Source organism: Onychostoma macrolepis, chromosome 07 (genome assembly GCF_012432095.1).
Source record: "Onychostoma macrolepis isolate SWU-2019 chromosome 07, ASM1243209v1, whole genome shotgun sequence".
Lineage (NCBI taxonomy): Eukaryota > Metazoa > Chordata > Actinopteri > Cypriniformes > Cyprinidae > Onychostoma > Onychostoma macrolepis.
Window position 1 is genome coordinate 15,971,525 of NC_081161.1, and position 26,357 is coordinate 15,997,881.

At 35.9% G+C, this 26,357-nt stretch overlaps 2 protein-coding genes across 3 annotated transcripts in view; one reads left to right on the forward strand and one right to left on the reverse strand.

Annotated features, from left to right (window-relative positions):
• The window catches only part of lrch4 (leucine-rich repeats and calponin homology (CH) domain containing 4), a 41,611-nt gene extending 39,275 nt beyond the window's left edge, over nucleotides 1-2,336 (reverse strand). Inside the window, exon 1 of one of the 2 annotated variants that reach the window (XM_058781738.1) lies at nucleotides 1,895-2,333. In XM_058781738.1, the coding sequence (XP_058637721.1) occupies nucleotides 1,895-2,066 (172 nt within the window). In that variant the 5' untranslated portion in view covers nucleotides 2,067-2,333. Of the gene's footprint in view, nucleotides 1-1,894 lie in introns of both variants that reach the window. The other variant, XM_058781737.1, reaches the window with a different exon arrangement.
• A 3,597-nt stretch (nucleotides 2,337-5,933) lies between these two features.
• On the forward strand, nucleotides 5,934-24,759 carry acox3 (acyl-CoA oxidase 3, pristanoyl). Its single transcript, XM_058782948.1, has 18 exons — nucleotides 5,934-6,071; nucleotides 6,814-7,007; nucleotides 9,371-9,604; nucleotides 9,863-9,937; nucleotides 11,092-11,181; nucleotides 11,612-11,755; nucleotides 11,845-11,933; nucleotides 12,160-12,256; nucleotides 13,233-13,415; nucleotides 13,875-13,997; nucleotides 14,174-14,294; nucleotides 14,420-14,542; nucleotides 15,662-15,775; nucleotides 18,092-18,207; nucleotides 20,417-20,591; nucleotides 21,767-21,834; nucleotides 21,937-22,023; nucleotides 24,049-24,759. The coding sequence occupies exons 2-18, from the start codon at nucleotides 6,840-6,842 to the stop codon at nucleotides 24,166-24,168; spliced, it is 2,127 nt and encodes a 708-aa protein (XP_058638931.1). The 5' UTR covers nucleotides 5,934-6,071; nucleotides 6,814-6,839; the 3' UTR covers nucleotides 24,169-24,759.
• Nucleotides 24,760-26,357: the final 1,598 nt, after the last annotated feature.

Consider the following 26,357-nt stretch of genomic DNA (forward strand, 5'->3'; position numbering starts at 1 on the left):
TCTTCCACCTACCTTCGAGTACACTTAAAATACACACAGCAACTGCAACCAGTAATATGTGAGCAACACCTAGTAATCATTCTCCACCTGATGGTAGGTGTGTCTGGGGAACATGATTATTATGGAATGATTTTTTTTACACTGGATCTATGCTTGGATTTCTAGCATTTTTAAATGGCAGTTTCAGGCCTAGTTGAATTGTTTCGCACCCTCGGACGGCTCCCAAACTGGCGCTTGGATTTTGGAGAGTCAGATGTACAGTACGGTTGTCAAGGCAACATGGTTATCCATGCAGAAAATTGATGTGAAAAACATCCACTGAAAAATATGAGATTAGACCATCTAAAATATCTAAAGACAGGGCTTAATATACTAAGCTAGAGAGTACAAAACTCAAATTCAGCAGTGCCTCAGTGGTATCAATGTCCAAAGTCCAAAATTGTTAACAATGATGTTAACAAATATTTAAGATCATGAGAGAAAAAAAGTGAAAACTATATTGATTGACTACCACGCATACGTTCTTCTCTCAATTACTATTTTGCACAGCATTTGATCTGATTAAAGTATACGTTATAGTTAAAAAACAACAACATTGGATTATTTCAATATGTACATGTAGCCCATCAGCATATTCCGAATAAACTATCACATGTGCATTAATTTCCTACTGGAGATGCTCATTCTTGCCATTTATTATGCTGCATTTAATTTAATGAACTCTAAACAATTCTCATTCATGTCCTTAACAATGGCATACCAGAGCACAATGAATTAGAAAACGTAGGCCTCTTCCTCACTCCAAAAAAAAAAGAAAAGTGTTTTGTTCAGTAGCTTTTCAACAACTGTCTTTTTCCAACATCACACATAACGAACACGGTTTGGACATGTGCAGATAAAAAAAAAGGATGTTCAGTTACAGTGAATACTCTAATTAAACAAAAACCTGAATAATACAGCCATTTTCCAGTTTGCCAATCTCAAATATTGTCTTAACTGGGTTATGATTATCTTAATAATGCATTTAAAACAGTGATTACATAATGTGAATATGTGAAATATCAGAAATGCAGATGGTTTTAGTCCCGTTTAGTATAATTTATAAGTTGTAAATGCATTTTGAGTAGCTAAATATTCCAGCAGAGTCTATTTCTAACTTGTCAGTAACGCCAGCTGTGGTAACAAGTTACAAAAAGAGGTACAAGAACTGAAATTACAGTAAACAGATAGAATCTGTGCTAGCTCAGTCTAAATAACTGGTAAATGCACTGCAATGTCTCTATTAGACTGCAGACCATGTGCGTGTGGGGGTTTGTATGGCTCAAAGACAAACTGCTTTATACCCACTTTGTATAAGAGGAGCAGATGGTCATGTTAGTGCTGCTGGCAAGATGGGTCTCAATAGCGATGAGAGTGCACTCAAAAGAGCTGACTACAACCATATCATTTTATATCACCGGTTCTGCGGGGTTTTCACTGCACTCAAAAGTTTACAGTGGGTCTGTGGTAAGATGGCTCAGCCCCAGTGTAGTTTCCACCTCAACAACAGGAAGAGAAGCACAACGCAGATGTCTTCAATCTCTAAAGCAAACACACCAGCCTCAAACTCAACAACTTGACTTTAAAAACAAAATAAGCTGAGGTACGGGCATTGATAGAGTTCTTTAAAAACGAAAGCGAGGACTAAAATGAACTTATCAGATGATCCGCTTCCTACAAAGATGACTAAAGTGAAAGATCCGCTTTTTCTGGGGCGGGCGTGATGGTGGTGGTGCTGGTGCTCCCCTGCAGAAGGGGCGCAGGTGAAGAAGACACTCAAACAAAGGACATTAAATGCACTGATACATTTCCTCCCCCTCTCTCTCATCCCCTGACCGCTTTCTTTAAGTCTTACCTGCGTGTGTAATGTCGGACAGGTCATAGTTCTTGGCGGTGCGGGGGAACTCTTTGAGTTTGCGGTTGGAGAGGATGAGCGCTCCGCTGGACGCAGCCTCTTCCAGCGCCTTCTCCACGCTCCTGCTGGCCGCTACGGTCGCCGGCAGCTGCGCTCCATCCCCAGCAGCCATCAAACGCTAAATATGACCCAAAGCTTACTCTTTACAACGACAAACAGCCCTCCTAAACCTCCATCGCACCCGAGGCCGGTCCAATAACGTTACACCCCAGAAAAGTAAGTTTTCGTACTCCAAAAGTGATGTAAAATCCAGTGATTGAGCAAAGTTGCGCGGTGAGTTGACAGTCCTTGTGCTGCATCGAGCCGAGAGCAGAAGGGGCGGAGCTTACGGATTGAGCAAGTCTTGATTGACAGGGCGGACACACCCAATACGAGCTCGGGAAATGAACACAAAAGCGCCGCTCTCATCTCAAGGGGGAAATGATAAAGTTTTTTGGACGTTCGGAGATTTTGTAATTCAAACTGTAGAAGCTTCACAGCTGAAACCGAAGAAGTTTTCGCATTGTTTGCATACCGATAGCAGGACTGACAAGGTTCAGCAGTAAGCGGAAGCTTCTAATGGATATATCACAAAGCATTTCCCTGTTTCCTGATCCATTAAACGACGTGAACTTAGAGAGAGGAAATGAAGGACATAAATATTGCATTAACGTTATAGCATTGGTTGACCCTTACTTCGCTTTATGGGTGTGACACCAAACACTCTTCTGACTTTGTGTCTAAGCTAACCATAAAATATCGGATTTGGCTCATACTTCCAAAACGTATTAAATAAAAATAACTTTTTAAAAAACAACAACACTGAGATTTAAAAAAAAAAAAAAAATCTTCCTTTAACAATTGTCTGTGATACAGTTGCTAGTTATATATATATATATATATATATATTTTTTTTTTTTACTTTAAGTAGGCTAATTTAACTTTATATTAAAATTTGATAAAACTTTTCAAACTCTAAAAACATTTGTATATAAAAAAGCTTAATTTCTATATGAACCTTTGAAAGTCATTTGAAATCTACACATAAAGCCATTTGAAATTTAGTGAAAATAAACCTTCATAACAAAAATAGATCTAAAACTTTATCTAAAAATCTCTTCTTTTTTTTGTAATGAAAAATCAAGTCTGAAAAAGTTGTTGATGAGGTTATACGGGTGCATCTCAATAAATTAGAATGTCGTGGAAAAGTTCCTTTATTTCAGTAATTCAACTCAAATTGTGAAACTCGTGTATTAAATGAATTCAGTGCACACGGACTGAAGTAGTTTAAGTCTTTGGTTCTTTTAATTGTGATGATTTTGGCTCACATTTAACAAAAACCCACCAATTCACTATCTCAACAAATTAGAATACTTCATAAGACCAATAAAAAAAATATACATTTTTAGTGAATTGTTGGCCTTCTGGAAAGTATGTTCATTTATTGTATATGTTCTCAATACTTGGTAGGGGCTCCTTTTGCTTTAATTTCTGCCTCAATTCGGCGTGGCATGGAGGTGATCAGTTTGTGGCACTGCTGAGGTGGTATGGAAGCCCAGGTTTCTTTGACAGTGGCCTTCAGCTCATCTGCATTTTTTGGTCTCTTGTTTCTCATTTTCCTCTTGACAATACCCCATAGATTCTCTGAGGGGTTCAGGTCTGGTGAGTTTGCTGGCCAGTCAAGCACACCAACACCATGGTCATTTAACCAACTTTTGGTGCTTTTGGCAGTGTGGGCAGGTGCCAAATCTCTCATCTGAAAAGAGGACTTTGGACCACTGGGCAACAGTCCAGTTCTTCTTCTCCTTAGCCCAGGTAAGACGCCTCTGACATTGTCTGTGGTTCAGGAGTGGCTTAACAAGAGGAATACGACAACTGTAGCCAAATTCCTTGACACGTCTGTGTGTGGTGGCTCTTGATGCCTTGACCCCAGCCTCAGTCCATTCCTTGTGAAGTTCACCCAAATTCTTGAATGGATTTTGCTTGACAATCCTCATAAGGCTGTGGTTCTCTCGGTTGGTTGTGCATCTTTTTCTTCCACACTTTTTCCTTCCACTCAACTTTCTGTTAACATGCTTGGATACAGCACTCTGTGAACAGCCAGCTTCTTTGGCAATGAATGTTTGTGGCTTACCCTCCTTGTGAAGGGTGTCAATGATTGTCTTCTGGACAACTGTCAGATCAGCAGTCTTCCCCATGATTGTGTAGCCTAGTGAACCAAACTGAGAGACCATTTTGAAGGCTCAGGAAACCTTTGCAGGTGTTTTGAGTTGATTAACTGATTGGCATGTCACCATATTCTAATTTGTTGAGATAGTGAATTGGTATTGGTGAATTGGAAAATCATCACAATTAAAAGAACCAAAGACTTAAACTACTTCAGTCTGTGTGCACTGAATTTATTTAATACACAAGTTTCACAATTTAAGTTGAATTACTGAAATAAATGAACTTTTCCACGACATTCTAATTTATTGAGATGCACCTGTACATCCATGAACTGTAGTAATTGAGAGGGAGTTTTTTTTTTTTTTTTTGTATAAGTATAAATAAGGCCATTATTTGTTTGTTTCAACCATGTTGTATTATTATGTTGGCACGTTTGCCCATAGTACACAGAAAGCTTTCACGGAGTTATTGCTTACCCATGCATGCTTAATGTCTATCTGTTTTTTGTTTAGTGTTTCTGAGTTCAGTGTTTTAAGCCTGACAGGGGCACAAAGTGGGTCACAAAATTATCCACTGTGTCATTACTCCCCATGGAACAAACAGAGAGGAAGAGAGGGATCGAGTGAGCCCAGAGGAAGAGAAGGGATGAGAGGCCGTGAGAAAGAGTGAGGTCATAATCGCAAATCTGTGTGAAGCCCCTATTATCTATGTTAAAACATATAAAGTGTAATAAAATGAATGGTTTATTAATTAAGAGTTTAAACATTGATTTAAGTCTTTACTACACTGTAAAAAATTATTTTTGATGTAAAAAAAACAAACAAACAAACAAACATCAGTCTTTCTACTTCGAATACAATTAATTCAATGTGTTACTTGCCACCTCAATTTCCTGGCAATTTCTGGGTGAAAATTGTGTCTACACCACAAATATTTCAGTGTAGCCTTTAATGTAGTTGTGAGATTCTTGTGTTGTTTTCTTGGTGGCATTGAATATAAATGACAGAGAGGCTCACAATATTAGTGAGACTGCAGTTCTTTTATTTATTTATTTATTTATTTATTTATTTACTTACTTACATTTTTATTTATTTATTTATTTATTTTAGAGAACCGTTTATTTATTTTAGAGAACCATTTAAAATAATATATTATAATAATATAATAATAAATAATTAAGACTAAAGAGATTCTTTGGAAAGTTTTTTACAAAGTTTTTTACAAGTTTTTTCTGTATTTTACATTTCTTTCCAAAGTTCCCTTTCTGGTGTTGTCAAGAGTCATATCATGGCAAAAATCCCCGTTAACAGGCTGAAAATCCAAGACCCAAAAGAAGTTAATAAAGGAAGTGCAGTGCACGGATGCATACAGTATACCCTTCGTGTCTTTCTGCAAAGCTACATAACAGCGTCCCCTGGTGTACACAATATATCATGACAACTCAAAACAGAACCCTTTGTGTGTGGCAGAAAAAGCCTACTTAATTTCAGAATATTTTAACAGTAGTAATATAATTGTAGTCTTTTATTTATTTCTTTAGTATATTTTATCTCTTTTCTTCTAAATGTTTCAAATACATTTGTAATCTATTTGTAATCAATTTAAATTTCTTATTTTTATTGTTATTTTATTCATTCTTCAGTTCGTCTCGTATTTAACAGTTATCTTTTATAGTAAAGTATTGAATTATCGAAAATTTGAATTATCACTGTGTATTAAATGTGCTGTATAAATAAATATAAATCGCCTTGCCTTGCAATATTTCCACTATCTGAGAACACCTGTTGGTTTAAACTAAAAATCCCAAAGGCATCACACCCCTCAGGTATACCTTTATGACACTGGTTTTCGGTGCAGTGCGCCTTTAAGCAGCAGCGCTTCTCTGATTGGTTGTATGTGGTCACGTGAGCACTTCCTCCTCCGAAGGGGCAGTGCGCAGAGTGCAGTAGTCTCGCGGTTATTGAACAAGGTAAGACAAATGTTATTTCAGCACTGTTCAAACTAATGACATGAAAGCAGGAACTTCGGCACCTTTAAAACAATGCTCTTTTTAAAACATTTTGTTTACTGTTCGTGTGTAGTGAAATGACTTTCGCTAGCTTGCTAGAATAATAATAAATGGCTGGAGGTGCTCTTGTTTATTTTGATATTGTAACATGTATTGTGATATGTATATACAGGAAGAAATATTATGTGCCATAACATTTTTGTTCTACATAAACAAGTTAAATCCCCCCCCCCCTAAAAAATGTGTTGCTCTTTGAGCTGTTTTGTGACAGCAAGTTTTGTAACTGACATTGAACTTTGCATTGAGTTGGCCTGATAACTAGATCACAGGTATTAACCTCACAGATTTTTTTCAATCCTGCAAATGATAAATAAAGTTTATGAAAGGAATTATACATTAATCAAGTGGAAAACACTGCAAAATCTGAGCTAATGTCTATAGCATATTAATGTGCAATTAAATAATTTACAGTTCCAGGTGTCCAGAAAGGGTAGCATAGGAATATGCTGATATATTGATTGTTAACCTGAATGTCATTACAAGGGGGAATGGTTGATTCAGACATACTAAACATACTGCAACTGCAATAGCATAATTTACTGCAATATCAATTTTCTTTCCTTCAGAAAATCATGACAGTTATCATTATCTATGTTGTGAACATGATTGATTTGGTCATGTTTGTTTTTTCTTCTTCCTGGAGGTTTTAAAGTGCCTTTGTATCAGAACATGAGTGCACCAGCCATCACAGATGCTAAATACATTTTGGGAGAGAACATGGATGAGGGCATCCCCGACCTTCCCAGAGGTCCCCTAGATATATACAGGAACAAAGCATCCTTCAGCTGGAAGGAAATGTTGCGGTTTCTGGAGGGCGATGAAATCATAGCATTCAAGGTAAGATGTTTATGTTTTGCTGATCTTTTATTTTTATTTGATTTATTTGTCCAGGAAAAGTACACATTTAGTAAGATTACTATTATGTAGATAAACAATAAATAAGTAACATCATATAATAAATTAAAAACTCCTGATTTTTATATTCCAAATATATTTTTACACATTTTATTTATATAGTAATTATACACAATATACAGTGGGGCAAAAAAGTATTTAGTCAGCCACAAATTGTGCAAGTTTTCCCACTTAAAAAGATGAGAGAGGCCTGTAATTTTCATCATAGGTATACCTCAACTATGGCAAAATGAGAAGGAAAAAAAAAAAAAAATCCAGAAAATCACATTGTAGGATTTTTAAAGAATTTATTTGCAAATTATGGTGGAAAATAAGTATTTGGTCAATAACAAAATTTCATCTCAATACTTTGTTATATACCCTTTGTTGGCAATGACAGAGGTCAAACGTTTTCTGTAAGTCTTCACAAGGTTTTCACACACTGTTGCTGGTATTTTGGCCCATTCCTCCATGCAGATCTCCTCTAGAGCAGTAATGTTTTGGGGCTGTCGCTGGGCAACACGGACTCAAAGATTTTCGATGGGGTTGAGATCTGGAGACTGGCTGGGCCACTCCAAGACCTTGAAATGCTTCTTACGAAGCCACTCCTTCATTGCCCGGCGGTGTGTTTGGGATCATTGTCATGCTGAAAGACCCAGCCACGCTTTCATCTTCAATGCCCTTGCTGATGGAAGGAGGTTTTCACTCAAAATCTCACGATACATGGCCCCATTCATTCTTTCGTTTACACGGATCAGTCGTCCTGGTCCCTTTGCAGAAAAACAGCCCCAAAGCATGATGTTTCCACCCCATGCTTCACAGTAGGTATGGTGTTCTTTGGATGCAACTCAGCATTCTTTCTCCTCCAAACACGACAAGTTGAGTTTTTACCAAAAGTTATATTTTGGTTTCATCTGACCATATGATCATCCAAATGCTCTCTAGCAAACTTCAGACGGGCCCGGACATGTACTGGCTTAAGCAGGGGACACGCCTGGCACTGCAGGATTTGAGTCCCTGGCGGCACAGTGTGTTACTGATGGTAGCCTTTGTTACTTTGGTCCCAGCTCTCTGCAGGTCATTCACTAGGTCCCCCGTGTGGTTCTGGGATTTTGCTCACAGTTCTTGTGATCATTTTGACCCCACGGGTGAGATCTTCGTGGAGCCCCAGATCGAGGGAGATTATCAGTGGTCTTGTATGTCTTCCATTTTCTAATGATTGCTCCCACAGTTGATTTCTTCACACCAAGCTGCTTACCTATTGCAGATTCAGTCTTCCCAGCCTGGTGCAGGTCTACAATTTTGTTTCTGGTGTCCTTTGACAGCTCTTTGGTCTTGGCCATGGTGGAGTTTGGAGTTGGACTGTTTGAGGTTGTGGACAGGTGTCTTTTATACTGATAACAAGTTCAAACAGATGCCATTAATACAGGTAACGAGTGGAGGACAGAGGAGCCTCTTAAAGAAGAAGTTACAGGTCTGTGAGAGCCAGAAATCTTGCTTGTTTGTAGGTGACCAAATACTTATTTTACCGAGGAATTTATCAATTAATTCTTTAAAAATCCTACAATGTGATTTTCTGGATTTTTTTTCTTCTCATTTTGTCTCTCATAGTTGAGGTATACCTATGATGAAAATTACAGGCCTCTCTCATCTTTTTAAGTGGGAGAACTTGCACAATTGGTGGCTGACTAAATACTTTTTTGCCCCACTGTAACTTGGACCGGTGTCACCAATATAAATAAAAAGTAAAAGTTTATCAGACAGTACATCTGTACTAACAACCCAATGGATATAGTGTGCTTAGTCCATTTAGTTCATACTGTATAAAGAAAACTCTTCAAACTCTTTCCTTTATTTGACCAGTTTGAGTGAAGGGATGGGCGCTTTTAAAATGCTGCTTCATGAAGCTTTGATTAATTTACAAATCTTTTGTTTCGAATCAGTGGTTCAGAGCTTGTTTCAAACTTGCCAAGTCATGTGATTTAAGCAAACAAGGGTTTGTTACGTTATTCTATTTCAAACTTTAGTTTCAAAGCATTTAAAAATTCTGATAGTTTACCACTAGATACTTTTGATCTGGTGAACTCATGAATAAATGTCTAATGGTTTTAACAGTTTTATAATTTAGTTTAATTTTAATTAATTTAATGAACTTTTAATACATGACTTTTAGGCTTAGCTTTCATTGTATTTGATCATTTGTTTCATTTATATACATTTGATTCAGATTTTCCAAAAGTTCAGTTTCTCCAATCACTAGTCCCCAGTCATTGATATAGATAACTTGTGTTTCTCTCTCTGAGCAGCAGTATGTGTTCAGAACACTGGAGAGTGACCCGCTCTTTGCGCGGCAGCCTGGTGAGGACATCCCAGTGGAGCAGAAGCGAGAGCTCACCTTCCGCCGCTGTAAACAGTTATTTAAGTATGACTTTGTAACACGCGATGACGTTATGCAGAACCCCTGGAAGATGACAATTCTCAATGACTGCCTGGGAATGTATGACTGGTCTTTGGGAGCCAAATACTTCCTTAACAATGGGGTGAGCCCATTTCATATGCCCTCTAGAGACCCCTAAATGTGGGAGCTTAATACACTAACCTTCCAAGAATAGTTTGTAATCCTTACAAATTATGAATTAAGAATGAACCCATTCTGGAATGGATCAAGCTCACACGGAAGTAATTGAAGTAATATTTTGTCTTTTTGTTGACAATTCACAAAATTCCATGCAGTAGTGTTTATTATTTTTTGTGATGATTTTTTTTTTTAATTTAAAAACCTTTTATATTTTTGTTAGATGTTTGGAGCCACGGTGGCGCAAACAGGATCTCAGAGACACTTGATGTTTGTGCAGGACTGTGAGCAAATGATGGTAAATGATATCTGTTTCTTATGGCATGCAACAAATATAAAACCATATCAGCCATAAAAATTAAACTAAACACTTGTCAAGTTCAGTGTGCTGAGTAAACATGCACTCAATGCATTTATAGAAAATATGGTTGCTTAGCATTTTTTTTTTAAAGATGGTCACTAGTTTACAAAACCCACTACTCAAACGTTTATTACATTATTTAACATGAACTAACAATGATTTTTCTTTTCTAAAGCAATAATTAATCATATGTTAATTTCACCATTTAATAAAACATTTTCAAAATCAAAACTTGTATCTGTTAAGATTATTTAATGAACCTGTGCTAACATGCACTGTTAATGAAGAGATGTATTTTCATGAACTAACATTAACAAAGATTCATAAATACTGTAGCAAATGTACTAGTTCATTGTTAGTTAATGCTAGTTGATGCATTAACTAAAGTTAACTAAAGAAGTTTATTGTAAATTGTTACCATTAAAATGCGGTTAATTATTTGAAATGAAAGATTATCATAAGCTTATTATTTTCTTTTGTAGATTATCATATTTTGCTGCTCAAAGTATAATAGTATGATACATTCCCTAGTGAAAAATAAATACTAAAATGTATATAAAATACATTTATTTCATGTTAAGTACAAATACATTTATATATTTATGTACTTAATAAAAATACCTTGCAATTTTGTTTTAGTATACTTAACTGTTATACATAAAGTCTGCTAAATTGGAACAACTAATTTTGTACTTAATGCACTTTAATTGTGCAGAAGTAGTGCTGAAATCCAACTATAGATATACTGAAGTAACTTGGATTGTGCTAAAGTGGAACGACTGCAAGTATACTTTAGGTAAAGACAGATATTATTCAAAGATTGTACAATCCTCGTACAATCTCGAGCGATGTGTCAGTAAATATGTTTATACATTTTAACTATACTTGTATTTTAAATATATTACTTTTTTTACTAGGGTTAAATGAAGGCTTTGACTGTCAAAATTCATTATCATTATTACCATAAACAGGAAGTTCCAGGGTGCTGCAAATTTGCGTGTGTACACAAACCAGCGAGTTACCTTTGACATTAGTCATGGCAAACCACATGAGCCACTGACAACTTATTAATATTGTGTCTGTCTGTTTAGACATTTGGATGCTTTGCACTGACAGAGCTGAGCCATGGCAGCAACACGAGAGCTATGAGGACAACAGCCAGATATGACCCCAGCACTCAGGTACTCCAGTATACTCTAGCACTAGATTCAACAACCTGTCCTCTACTAATGCAAGTCTGAACACATTGCAGTCATATCACGAGATTATACAAACATGGCATTTCAAATCATAAAGAGACATGGACTGTTGATTCATTAATCTAGGTTAATAAATAAAGCTACAACAAATCAATAAGTTAACATTCACATAGAGTAATAAATACAATTGTTCGTTGTTGATTCATGATAGCTGAAGTATTAGAAACCATACTAAATATTTCATAGTGTTTATATGTTATCTGAATAATTCAAATCACAGTCTGTCAATGACTCGCCTATAGGTATACCCTGTCATTATAAAAGCTTTCTTATTGTGGTTTTTGCTATTCCTTCCTTCTGTTTACTTATTTTAGATGGCCCTAGCTAATTTATGTTGTTTTGAAATCCGCAGGAGTTTGTGATAAACTCTCCAGACTTTGAAGCAGCCAAGTTCTGGGTGGGGAACTTGGGAAAGACGGCCACTCATTCAGTCGTATTTGCACAGCTCTACACCCCTGATGGGCAATGCCACGGCCTTCACTCTTTTGTAGTCCAAGTATGTGTGAAAATACATTTTTCAGTTCATTTGCTTGTCTCGTTAGAGCAGCTGTGAATAATTTGGTTTTAATGTAATTAAATTTCTAGGTCAGAGATCCAAAGACCTTGCTGGCAATGCCAGGAGTGATGGTCGGGGATATGGGAAAGAAACTGGGTCAGAACGGACTGGATAATGGGTGAGTTTACTGCTAGACTGTGGACTGTCGATCTGCTGTGATTACAGTATTTGGTCATTAGATGGCGTTATAAGAAAACCATAAAAGAATATATCCATCTGATATCTGTCTCACATTATCTCCTTAATATATCTTTCTGTTCATATTAATGAAAATGTTATTCTTCATTGTAATCACTTAACAAAAAATGTTATCATTTGTAAATTAATGATTTTTTTTTTGTCAGTTTTGCTGTATTCCACAATGTAAGGATACCTCGGGAAAACTTGCTAAACAAAACAGGAGATGTTACGCCTGACGGACGCTACGTTTCACCTTTTAAAGTAAGCAATGCTTAATAAACATTACATATACTGCCTGTTTTTATTGCATTTACACTGTGAAAATAATCTGTTTACAAAAAAGTTTATATACATACACATTAGAACAGCATTTATTAATCTTTGTTCATTTTAATTTTCTATATTTGTGACCCTGGACACAAAACCAATCATAAGTAGCACGGGTATATTTGTAGCAATAGCCAACAATACATTGTAGGATTTTAAGTAAAGATCATGTTCCATGAAGATATTTTGTAAATTTACTACTGTAAATATATCAAAACCTAATTTTTGATTAGTAATATGAATTGCTAAGAACTTCATTTGAACTTCATTTTAAATATTTAGATATTTTTTCACCCTCAGATTCCAGATTTTCAAATAGTTGTATCTCGGCCAAATATTGTCCTATCCTAACAATCATCAATGGAAAGTTTATTTATTCAGCTTTCAGATGATGTATAAATCTCATTTTCAAAAAATGTACCCTTATGACTGGTTTTGTGGTCCAGGGTCACATTTATTAATACATTTTCAACATTAATGCACTAAATGTAGGAAAAAATAGAGCTGTTTTGTGTGTATCTGTGTGGACATCTTGCAACGCTTTACTCCTGCTGCAGTAAGAGAAAGCAGTGGTGCAGCAGCTGTTATTCCAGCAGCTGTGCTGTGCTATGCAAGATGTGCGAGAAGGAATCCCTATGCTTTCATTTCAAACAAACAGGGAGTTTTCAATCACAGGGAAAGCCAGGACATCAGCCAATATTACTGACAGAAAGACATAAAGGGGTTTTTCTGAAAACAAACAGAGGCGAGAAGATGAATATGAATCAATGAGATATAATTTGCCCTCCTTTTTCCTCACATTCTTTGTCTCTTTTTTTGTGGTTTGGTCTAGTCATCTCTGCTATGTGTTTTCAATTACTTCATCGTGTTTCTTTCCATCCTGTCTTTTTCTAACCGTAAACCTTTATAGGACCCCAATAAGCGGTTTGGGGCATCTTTAGGGGCTCTGTCAGGAGGCAGGGTGGGCATTACAAGGATGGCACTGCTCAATCTGAAGCTTGCAGTGACTGTGGCTGTGCGATTCTCTGCCACACGCAGACAGTTTGGGCCCAAAGAGGACGAGGAGATTCCAGTGCTGGAATATCAGCTACAGGTACAGAATACTGACACTCTCCAGTGGAAACATTTCATGACATGTCTTTCACTACATCTTCCTTTTCTTCCTTAATTTACTTTAAAAATATAAAAACTTAAACTTAAAAAATAATTGAAAAATAATTACATTTAAAATAATTTAAAATCAAATGTGAGCATATTTAGTTTTACTTTAGTCACCTACAAAAATAATGATATAATGAATAATAAATAAATTTAATTAATGAATAATGTATAAAAAAAATCCTATTTTACATATATTTTTGGTTCAGTACTTTCTTATGTAAATACACTGTAAGTGTACATAAGGTGCAACCAAAATAACGTTTTCAGGGTGTCACTGAAGGTTACTTATACTCTACACTAATTTCATAGATCAAACTAAGTGTGTGTGCACATTTTTTGAGCTGCTCGTCTTTTGACCCTTCATGTTCTTGCGCTTCGTCCTCTGTTGCAGCAATGGCGTCTTATTCCCTTCCTGGCAGCGGTGTACGCAATGGAGCACTTCACCAGGTCCTTCTTCATGAACTTTGTGGAATTTCAAATTGGACTCTTAATGAAAGACAAAAGCGACAGACAGGTAAACATCATACTAAAGATGTTTTAGATATGCTGAATATACAAGTATCCGTGAAATCTGAGATGATTATCTGAGATGAAACATTCTTAAACTCCTTTTTTTTTTTTTTTTAAATCGTCTTGATCAATAAATCTTCTAGTCTTGATCACATATAGATTGTGTGTGTCACTCCTCAGGCTGAACTGGGCAGAGAGATCCATGCCATATCGTGTGCTAGTAAACCTCTGGGATCATGGACAGCCCAGCGATGCATTCAGGAATGTCGAGAGGCTTGTGGAGGACACGGTTATCTTGCCAGTGAGGAATTTTTAAAATCCTCATAAACTAAATGTTTAATAGATGCAATAAACACCAAGTCTAATATCAAAAGAACTTTGTCAGCTTCTGTTTATCTGTTAATCTGTTTATCTTTCCGTGTTAAGTGAACCGGCTGGGAGAACTGCGTGATGACAACGACCCAAACTGCACATATGAGGGTGATAACAACGTCCTCCTGCAGCAGACCAGCAACTATCTGCTCGGCTGGCTTCAACACAAACAGCAAGGTCTCTACACACTAGAGTTCATTTGACCCACACTCAGTTTTCATACTGCTTGAGATTAAACTGGTTAAACTGTTTTGTCTACATATTTTTCATTTTGGGTCATGAATGTGCATGCAAAGTTTGGACACATAGATGTGTTTTAGAAAGGCTGCACACATTTTTTTTATGGCTGTTGTGACCCCCGTTGGTTTCCATACAATTTCAACGCTTTGAGAAGCAGCAAAGAAAATAAAAAACAGAAAACCTTTATTGTAGCTCACTCAGACACTAAAATATAAAATACATTATTAGATCTTTTGAAAATTAAGACTCAAAATTTTTCCAAAATTGAGGACTCTTAAGGAAAATCCTGTTTCTTATTTTATGTCGTCAAATTTCACAGTCACAATCAATCTGCCAAAGGTTGTTTTTTGGTTGTTAGTTTGGATCGCAGTTACTAGACTGTTGCAGCACTTAAAAAGACGTGTGAGAAACTAATTTTACCCTCACAAGGTTCTGAGAACCAGACATGACATAAAAAGACAGGAAGTGCAAATAACAATAAATACTACGCACACTAAGTACAAATAATGTTTGATACTATTTATACAGGCTTGTAGTTATTTGCACCTCAGTGTGTAAATAGTCACTGCAAAAGTCATGACAAAAAAAATAAAACATACTTTTTTTGTTTTGTGTCTGTGCAGCTAAATATGTGGGTCTAATTAAAATAGATGGGAATTATTACATTTATCATAATTTATATTTATATTGTAACATATATTATATTTCTAGGATCAGACAAGCCACAATAGAGCTTTTCTGTTTTTACATGAATCTTTAGTGTTTTTCATATTGTCGATTTTTGGCAAAATTAAACGTGAGTCGATTTGACACAACACAATGGTGCCATGTTTTTGAACACAAGAGGAGGGTTTTAACATGTATTCTTCTTTTTAGTTTTGTCAAGAATTATTAAATAGGAAGAAGTAATGACAGTGGTCATGTGTTTGTTAACCAAGACATCCAGAGCATTCTTTGCATTTTGGTTTTAGTGGTATGCAGAATATGAAGAATGCTTTTTGTGTCTGATATGATGTTGTTTGTGTCTGATATAGATGTTTTTCTCCCTCAATCAAGGTAAAGGAAGGATTGAATCTCCTCTTGAGACTGTGAACTTTTTAGAGGACATGAACAGCATTCTGCAGAGCAAGTTCACAGTTGGCTCAGTGGAAGAGTGCATGAACTCAGCCGGTACGCTACATTAACACTACATTCTCCATGACAGGGACACATATATGCACATTCTTCACAACCGCACACACCAGCCACATTACTCATCTAGCATTCACCTCAGCTACCTCTGTTCTCCTGGTGCTCTTCTTTTTCTTCTTTTAGACTCCATTCAAACTTTGTTTTGTGGATAATTTCAATTAGTTATTTAACATAACAGCCAAAACTGCAATTTATCAGATGTTTTTATTTAGCATTTATTAACAGTTACAAAAATGAAAAATATTATAACAGCTTGGTCTTTTCTCTTTAACCTTATAAAAATGGTAAGCATAGTGTTGCAATTATGTGTTGATTCTTTCACATTTTGTAGTTCTAATACAGAATTTGCACAAACCCAAACTTTAATCATTTTCTTTTGAAGCACTGGTGTTTTCCTCAAGAAATCCAATTCTAGTTCATCTCTGTTATTTAGCTGTAGTGAAGTTTTAGTTTTGTTTAATGGAGTCATTATTCATTTACGCTCAGAGGAAACCAAATAAACAAAATGAGCCTTGTGTCGTTTTCATATCCCACTTTTATGGTTTTGGTTTTGTGTAATCCACAATGTTTGTGTGTACAGTGTTTTTTTTTCCTGAGCACATTATCTAACACATAAACTGTCGCACCTCCACCGCACACAGAGAGAATGTGAGAATCTGCGTCACGCTGTGTTTTTGTGTAGTTTACTGTTAAAAGTGCTCCTTGATGCTGCAGACTACTCCTTACATCCTGAACCAAGCTGCACATCTGCTAAACATCTGCTCTCTTTATTGACATCATTCCTCAGCTGGTGACTCAACTCATTGTTGCCTGGTTACAGGGGTCAGAGGATCCTCGTTTTAATTGGACGAGGATAGGGAGTGGACTACTTGGCTTTTAACTGACTTTTGTCACCTATCGCATCATGTGACAAGTGTCCAGGGAGTTTTCATATGCTAGACCGGTTTTAATATTGTTTTTCATCCCAGCTGTTTTGCGTCAAGACTTTGAATGCTCTCATTCTTTACCTATAATAGTCCACGACTTGAATCAGTCCGTTTCAAGCCAACTAAATGATGACACACTAAAGGAATAGATCAACCAAACATTCTGTCATCATTTACTCATCCCTCATGTCCTTCCAAACCTTAATATGTAATTTTAAAGTATTAATTAATATAAAAATATTAATTGATATTTTTAAAACATTAATGCCAAAGATGCTCATTTCCACTAATATATACTGTGTATATATATATATATATATATATATATATATATATATATATATTTTATTTTATTTTTTTATTGATTGATTGATTGATTGATTTGGCAATATTGCCTGACTAGAGTTATTTTGAGATGTTGTTTTGACTAAACCCATAACTGTTTGGGCTTAGAATATTTTTAAATATCTTTGGCCAGGAAGTCTCAGTGACAGTCTAGAGACCGTTTGAATCTAACTCCAAACAGGGAAAAAAATATTCAAGAACAAACCAATGTCGCTTTACACATCAGTACCAACATAGACATTTGCCTTCAAATATTTATCATACTCACTCATTTCTTCAGAACTTATTTGCTTGATTGAGTGTAGTGAAGATATTTGAATAGAGTTTCAGTCTGTGTGGTCTTGTTTCACAACCTTTGTTTCATAACAAACATATTTTCATATTTAGAGAGGGTTGAGGGTTGTTTTCTGATTTATTAGTTCCTTTATAAGATGGGAAAGCAGTTTTGTTGTTTCTAAATCTTAAGGATGTTGTGGATGTCTTAGTTTGTACTGATTAGGTTAAATTTCACAGCTTTATAGTCTCGGTCAGAAGGTTTGGATTTTGCGGTGTTCATCTGTTCATGCTGTTACTATAGCATGAATGCACTTAAGTTCATCTCTCTATTGACTTGGAGTTCGGGTTACTTCTGAGTCATGAGTTGAAGAAATGCTTCCAAACCTCAACCATCCAAAACACGAGACCTCTTGTTCTTTAGTCACAGTCCCCACCCAGATACCTAATCCATGATTACATCTTTGTGCGCACCAAACCTCTGCAAAACAGACCCATTCCAACAATAAATCCAATATCTGTTCAATATTTGTTTAATCTTATTAAGTGGCCTTTTTTTGTTGCCCTTTCCACATAATTGTGAAAATAGTTTGCCAGCTGCAGTCCATTACACTTTATTCAGTCTGTTTTAACAGTCATGTTAAACAAAATATCCACTTAATTTGAAGCCGTCATATTATTCTTTTCAGACTCTTAGTCAATTTCGTCCATCTTTTTAATGTCATTATATCATTTGATGTTGTGTCCTCAGTGCCTCTGGCAGCATATAAGTGGCTGGTGTGTTTCTTGCTGGGTGAGAGCCAGAGGAAGCTGTTTCAAGAGAAGTCCTCTGGACTGGGAGACTTTGAGGCACGAAACAACAGCCAAGTATGTTTTAATCCTGACTTTCATTGCATGAGACCTTAAAATGTCATGTATGTTTACTGGCAGCTCAGAGGGAGATGAGGTATGCTATAAGTTTGTAAAACACATTACTCAGCTACCTTAAGCTGTACCTCACACTGAGTGTGTTTACATGCAAACGAACTGGTGAAATGGTGAAACGAACTAAACAGAACCGTGACTGTGTGTGTGTTATGCATTTTTTTAAGTTCAAAAGATTGGGGTCGTATGATTTTTTTATGTCTTTAAAAGAAGTCTCTTATGCTCACCTGTTTATTTGATCAAAATACTGTGAAAACAGTAATATTGTGAAATAACCGTTTTCTTGTGTTTTCTAACTGTTTTCTATTTGTATTCATGTATTTATTTCTAATTACATTTTAAAATGTAGTTTATTCCTGTAATGACAAAGGAAAATTGCCAGCAGTCATTATGCCCCTCTTTAGTGTCACATGATCATTGTAATGCTGATTTTGTGCTCAAAAACATTTTTATTATTATCTATGTTGAAAATGGTTGCTTAATATTTTTCGGGAAACCATGATACGTTTTGTCAAGATTCTTCAAAGAATAGCAAGTTCAATAGAACAGTTTGTTGTTGATGTTTTATGTATTTGTAAAAAAAAAAAGAGCGAGATTTTTTTATTTTAGTAACTTTGCACATTTTTTTCTCTCTCTCTCTCTCTTACCATTACCAAATATCACTCTATGTATAAACACCTGGCCTTCTGACTGTTAATTCAGTGTACACATTTCTGTTAATGCTTTTGACATCAAAACCACAGTGTTTATCCACTGTATATAGGTCAGTCATCTCATGTCAAAAGCTGGGCCAATTTACACGAATTCACACTAGACAACCACGACACATGCGCTGAAAGAAAAGTCACCAAAAAGACTTTTGACTGAAAGTTATAGTTATGATATATACTGTAGATATCCAATCAAGAATCATGTTTCACCTTTAGATGTGTTGTTATTCATGAGTGCATGGAATGCTGTTTTTGTTCATATTTTAGTATCAGGCTGAATTGTGGGGATAGTGCACCCTAGGTTTCCCATTAATACCTTCTGTACAGTGTTGTTCCACTTATGACTTACATCTAATATAAAACAGACCTCAGGTTCCTCAGACATGCCTTAAACATTGAGCAGACACTTGGCTCAGACTTATCCCTTACTTAATATATATTCCACCGAGCTACAAATCTACATCACACTGGGCATTTCAAAGGGCCGCTGTCTGACCTCCACATCTTGAAGTATTTAAAGCCTTTTTGCCATATCAGATTCATTTAGACCCGTATATATGTGCTCCGTAGGGTCAGAATCACATGCAGGAAGTGTGAAAGCTACTCGCATCTCGTTTCAAATTATATGAAAGTATCACAGTTAGACCGAATCTGACCTCAGCACAGTAATGAAACACAGCAGTTACAGCACATGCACATCCAGTGACCCAGAAAATTATTTGGACACTTATACATTTACCATTTCAAAATAAGGTTTTTTAATTACTTTTATTTTTAAAAAGTGTTCATTCCTTTAAAATATATTCCATTTGGCTTGGTAATACCATGACATACTTTTTTATAAACGTGGTTCAAAAATTTGGGGTCACTGTGGGTGTGTTATGTGTGTTTTATGAGAGTCTAGTCCAGCCAAAAACAAGCAGTCAGTTAAAGGTCATATGATATAATGAGTAGAGCTTGGACACTGTCCAGTGAGCATCTCCACCTTGAGACGTGAGTTGAACTGGAGCACTTTGGTGACATGAACTAGAATAGAGAATGTGATCGAGCAGGATACGGTATGTGGCTGATTCAATTATCTTAAAACCTGCAGTGAGGACTAGAGAGAAATTAATAAAACAGACCTCCTTCACACATAATACTGACCCAGCAACCATCAAACACAGAGAATCACTGTCTAGCAACCAGACACAAACACAAGCACATTGCTAAGCTTTTTTTCGTTTAATTCCCCCCCCTCTATAAACATCCCAATTAGTGTCTCGTCTGTGTGTCATGACTGTCATTGTGCTGTCATGACCTGGCTTGTGATTTATGTGGGTCAAACTGTCTTCATTTGCTCCTTAACTCCATAAACAGTCTCGGTAGATATATATGTTTGAGTTTGTGTCCTTGGATTCACTCTTCCTCTAAATTTTCTCTCTCTCTCTCTCTCTCTGTAGGTGTATTATTGTCGCTCATTGGCTATCGCCTATATTGAGCACACAGTGCTGAAGCGTTTCCATGATCTGATTCAGGATGAACAGACTCCAGCTGCTCTCAGATCAGTGCTGGGGCGTCTCTGTGCTCTCTATGGCCTGTGGACCCTCACCAACCACATGGCCATCCTGTACCAAGGTAAACCACTGTTCTCTGCAATGGTTTCTTTGTTTTTCCTTTCATGTCTGTTGGCGCTGGCTGTGTGACACAAATGATGACGTGTTAAGGCTTGAATAGACTACACAGCTTTTGCCCTTATTTACTGTCTGGACAATTTGACTCAATTCAGAACCAATCTGCAGATTCGGGTTGACAGATTTTGTAGAAAATTGCGTAGTGTATGATGGGCACATACTCTGGTTTTTTAGCTTCAGACTATGATTAAATCCAGTCGAGGATATCAAACAATTGATATTTAGAACATGTATTGTTTTCATTTTTGTCATACGTCCCCTAGGAACAAGGCACGTGTTTCTGTGCAAGTTTAGTGTATGATGTCCAGTTTTGTGCATGATGCCTAGCATTTTCAAAACTATTCCAATTTTAAACATCACGTAGTGTATTCTAGCCTTTACGTACACTACCTTGATAATTGATAATAAGAAGAAATGTTTGTTTAGCATTATAATGATTTCAAAAGGATCACATGATATTGAAGACTGGAATAATGGCTGCTAAAAATGTATTTACAGGAATAAATTACATTTTAAAATATATTCAAATAGAAACCAGTTATTTTAAAATGAAACATTTCACAATATTACTGTTTTAACTATTTTTAACAAATAAATGTAGCCTCGATGAGCATAAAATGTTCTTTCAAAACATTAAAAAAAGGTTAATGCAATGAAAAATGCATCTGATACAATACTTATTCTTTATTACATTAGGTAATAAAAACATAACTGTTAGCTCATGTTAGCTCAACTCCATTAAACAATGCTAGCAGACACTACTTTTGATTTAACATTATCTAAGAATGCTTTAGAAGTATTATTTCATTGTTAGTTCACTTTAACTAATGTTGGTAACTAATGTTAACAAACGGAACCTTATTATAAATTGCTACTAAAAATCACTTTATTTTGATAATCCACTTTAGACATTCTGCTAACTATAAGTAACCTTGCAACTACATGTCAACTAACTTTCATTATAGTAGTAGTAGATTGTAAAGTTAGGATTAGGGTTAGTAGAATCAGTTGATGTACTTGCAAAGTTACTTATAGTCAGTAGAATGCCTAAAGTGGACTCTCGAAATAAAGTGTTACCAAAACATCTTATTGAGTTTTTTGGTGTATTTGTGTTTTTAGGAGGTTATTTTTCTGGTCGACAGCCGGTTGACTTCATCCACACAGCCATTCTCACTCTGTGTGGGCAGGTTAGTGTTGTTTTAGCTGTAGTTCAGTTACAGACACCCTCACTTATAAGTGCATGAGGAAGGCTTCAACATTGCAGGTGCCCTCTCATTTTGTCTGTCTAGCTGAAGGACGATACTGTGGCGCTGGTTGATGTGATTGCTCCTCCTGACTTCATCCTGAACTCACCCATTGGCAAAGCAGATGGTGAGGTAAGAGAACACAGGCACACATGTGCACATGAGGAAGAGGACTCGCCAGTCCTCCACTGTGACTGTGGAATCACTTATTGTAGACAAATGTCTTTGAAAGCTGCAGAAGTGATCATCTAATTTACAGTAACTCCAAAAAAGTATTTTCTTACCTGTTTTTTCAGTGACTTTTAATCAACTTGTCGCAAAGTGATTTTTAGTGGATGGTTTTAGATGCAGTCAGTTCCTTTGAGTTCACACAGACGTCTTAGCAAAGTAACCTCAAAACTTTTTTTGTGTGTGCATGTGTGTTTTCATGTGTATTTAATGTTTAAACAGTTCTTTTAAATTATAATTTTTTTTTAATAACTATGTTTTAACAAATAAATACAGCCTTGGAGAGCATAAGAGACTTTTAAACATTAAAAACATTGAAAAAAATGTGTGTATGTGTATCCACATTTAAAGACATTTTTAAGCCACTGTTATGACTGTATTCTTGTGTATTCACGTAAGTGTACATCATTTTTTATTATATATTTTCAAAAGTACTGTTCAAGTATTTAGGGAAGTTTTATGGAAAACAAAATACATAATTATACTTTAAGTTGTACATGTTGTTTACAGATTTGGACATATAAAAAGGTGTTTTCTAAACAGAATTTTTTTTTGTTAGTCTATTAAAAACAGCTAGTGATGATGCAATATTTACTGGAAAATATTACATCTTAATGTGTCACATAAGGGGGTTAAAGTCAACATCAGCTAATAAAATCAACAATTTGGGCGGATTTATTTCCTCGTTTCACAAAACAGCAAGAAAAAAAGCAGACAAGTTAATTAAAACAAACTAATTTCCCGCAATTGGAAAATCTGGAGGGTTTTTCCATTGTACTGCCCTAAAGGGTGTTTTAAATCCCTTTAGAAACAAGATTCTGACTAGACATTATGGTTACTGACTCATTCCTCCAGTCATATTCTCTCAGCACTTGTTTGGCAGGCCATACATTCTGAGTTTAAGAAAAAACAGCTTTTTTGAAACACTAGACAGGGCAGAGCAGTCACACACACACATACACGCCCCACTGACACAGAGACCTTTATACTGAATCCCCTGCTGAGTGAGACACTTCATATTTACAGTTGGGGAGATGTTTACTGAAAATGAACTCTTCTTTGGCCGTGAGTTCATTTTCTGGCTCATGTGAGGTTCTGATAAAAGGAAAGACTTATTTATTAAAGCCATCCACATGCTTGTTTTTTTTACTATTACAGGGTTTATGTGGGTCTTAAAAAGTCTTAAATCAGAACAGAAATTCATGAAGTCATGACATTAAATGTTGCATGCATGCATTAATGTCTTCCTCAGTATTTTTGTTTTTCAATACAAAAATCTAAACATCCTTAAATCAAAAGGCATTTACTTGAGATGCAAATGTAAAATGAAGTCTGGAAAAATTTAACACGATTCTTGTTTTTTATGAACTTAATTTTGATCAATTCCACAGAAAAACAAAAATTCTTATGTGATTTTGTTTCTTAAGTAAATGTATCTTGAATGTGTGTATTAGAAAACAAGACAAAAAAAACAAAAAACAAAAAAAACACTGCACTTAAGTGTAATCAGGAGTATGATAAATGTTATTTCCATAACTTGGGAGCAAAGGTATTGATAATTATTTTTGGTAAAATAAATTTAAAAGTAATGGAGATCAGTTGGAAGTTATGTTTTCAAACTTTGAAGTGTAGCTAATACAACTCGTGTGTTCTCTAGACATTTACATTAAGAGAATATGTTCTGTATTATGTTCCCTTCAGTTTTTTCCTTGAATTTTCTTTACTTGGCCTTTAAAAAAAGTCTTAAAGTCTTACATTTTCCTTCATCAAACCTGCAGAAATCCTGGTTTTAATAGAATTGTAGAGGTGTTAGTGATAGTAAGGTACATGGCCTGACCTTATATTGGTCCAGCAGTGCAAGTGCTTTTTGTAAATAAGGACTTTGTGAGGACTTCTGTGCAGTATCTCTCTGTTTCTCATGTGTTTCAGCTCTACAAAAACCTGTGGTCTACAGTCATGCAGGGTAAGAACGTCCTGGAACGGCCATCTTGGTGGGCCGAGTTTTGTTCTGACAAACCTGTGGTTGGATCTCTCCGAGCCAAACTGTAACTCTTCACGCTGGAAAACTGTTAGGGAAACAGGATCATTGCTAACATTCATCTGTTTGTCCTGAAAGCCAATAAGTTTTATAATGATATTATTATACAGTCATATGGTTGTCATTGATAAATTGAGTTTATTGAAAGATAATAACAGCTTATGGAATATGAGAGGGAGGATAGAAAAGTCCAAGAAGAATCGAATATAAACCGATTCACTAAAACTTACTAATATCAGCAGAAAGCAAGATTTGTGATGTACTGTTAACAATAACAAGAGCTCTTATTATAGCACTTCCTAATTCATTGTGCCATGATAAACTCATTTGTTTGGTTCGACTGATCAATGTTGCTGTGTTGAAAGCTTGAGTCAACAAAACCCTTAACAATAACAGTGTTCAGATGCTAACTAATTGTACAAATAATGCACATGTTGATAACTGCTTTCATGTACATGTAGATCCACTTGGGAGTGAACATGTATGATTGGTTATTTTACATACATAATGTTTTTGAGCACAAACACTTGTATGTATGTTTAATACATGATATTTCATATGTAAGAATGTAATTAAAATCTTGACTTTTTATCAAAATAAATATTTTTAAAGAATTTGTACTGAAGTCTTTTCATTTAGACATGAATGCAGTGCAGTTGTATGTTGTATGTATGATATATTATCCCATGTTGAAGCATGGGACAGTCTTAGACATCTTGAATATCAGATTAAACCACATTAAACTATGGAAACTCGGTTAATAACAGAGATGATTTCCCCCATTTAAAGATGGCTGTGCCGTGCATCAGATTCAGTACACTCAAAACAGGTGTTATTGTCATTTCATGCTTTTGGGACATGTTGGACATGGTGTAAGCAGGTGCAGGTGGGAATGCTTAACTGTGTCTACGCTGAATGCATGTGACCTGATGCAATGCAGCTAAACTATAAGAGCCCATTTGAAATAAAGTACTCTACATTACAAAGAGCAATACATTTAAATGAGGACTTTAAGTGCCATGCAAAGTTTATTTCTTGTCCATTTTTAAAAATAAATAAATACAAAGTTCTGACATGTAACTCTAGATGGTGCAGTCCGATAGGTCTAAATCAAACTGACATAATGACCTCATTATTACACGACACAGCTGATTGGTTCTCTCTTGTATCGGCTGCTCAACATTCAGATATATGACTAGTGCTTGCTGTAGCAGTTTGCAGCGTGCTTCAGAAACCCTCCACCTTCCCCAGCTCCACCTGTATAGATTTGCTACGGGGTGATCATGCTATGGGGGTTATTTCATGTATGTTATATTTGCAGCAGCAGTATTTCTTACATGCTCACAGCAGCATGTTGTGGATGTATTGGCAGTAGCAAGTCTCGGTACTTGCTCTGCCGCCGCCACAGCAGCAGCATAGCAGATCAATTCCGCCAAGACCAAACACATTAACGTTGTCATGTACATTACCACGCAAATCACTCCAAGAGTTGTCATGACAGAAATACATTTATTCAGCAAGGATGCATTGAATTGATCAAAAGAAATCTGTTTTAAATAAATGCTGTTATTTTGAACACAGGAATAAATATATTTCAGTTGCCCCTCACTTTTTCAGCACTTGTTGCTCTGTTGCTCTTCCTTTGTGCCATTCTTTGAGTCCATATACATGTGATTGGCTGAGAGAATGAGTGTCTGCATTCCACACATTGACGTGAGGTCTCTGCCGACGGCCCTGGACAACAGTGTGCACTTCAGTGTCAAGTCTGTGTTTGTGTTTCTGCAAGAGCGTGTCTCGTTGAATTAACATTCTTACATACATGCGCAAATCTAATGGCTTGTGGCTTCTTTGGGACACTCCACTAGTTTGTTTTAATTTGATGTGGTCAGGTTTAGAGACCAAAGCAGGAAGTTGTAGCAGACTTCACAGTTGATGAACTTGAATGAAACCATCTGAAATGTGTATTACTGTCAAACATTGATGAGTGTGTTTGTACGAAATCTGTTTTACATTTTATAATCAGCTAGTATTTTACTTACTAAAACGTATTTGGATTTTACCATGATATATCATAGTAATACCATGATACTTTTTGAAGTACCTTATATAAATACCATGTGATATGGTACATATCAACGTAGCATTATTTTCTGATACCGTAGTACTACCACAGTACTTTGTAGTGGTTAAAAGGTGATTC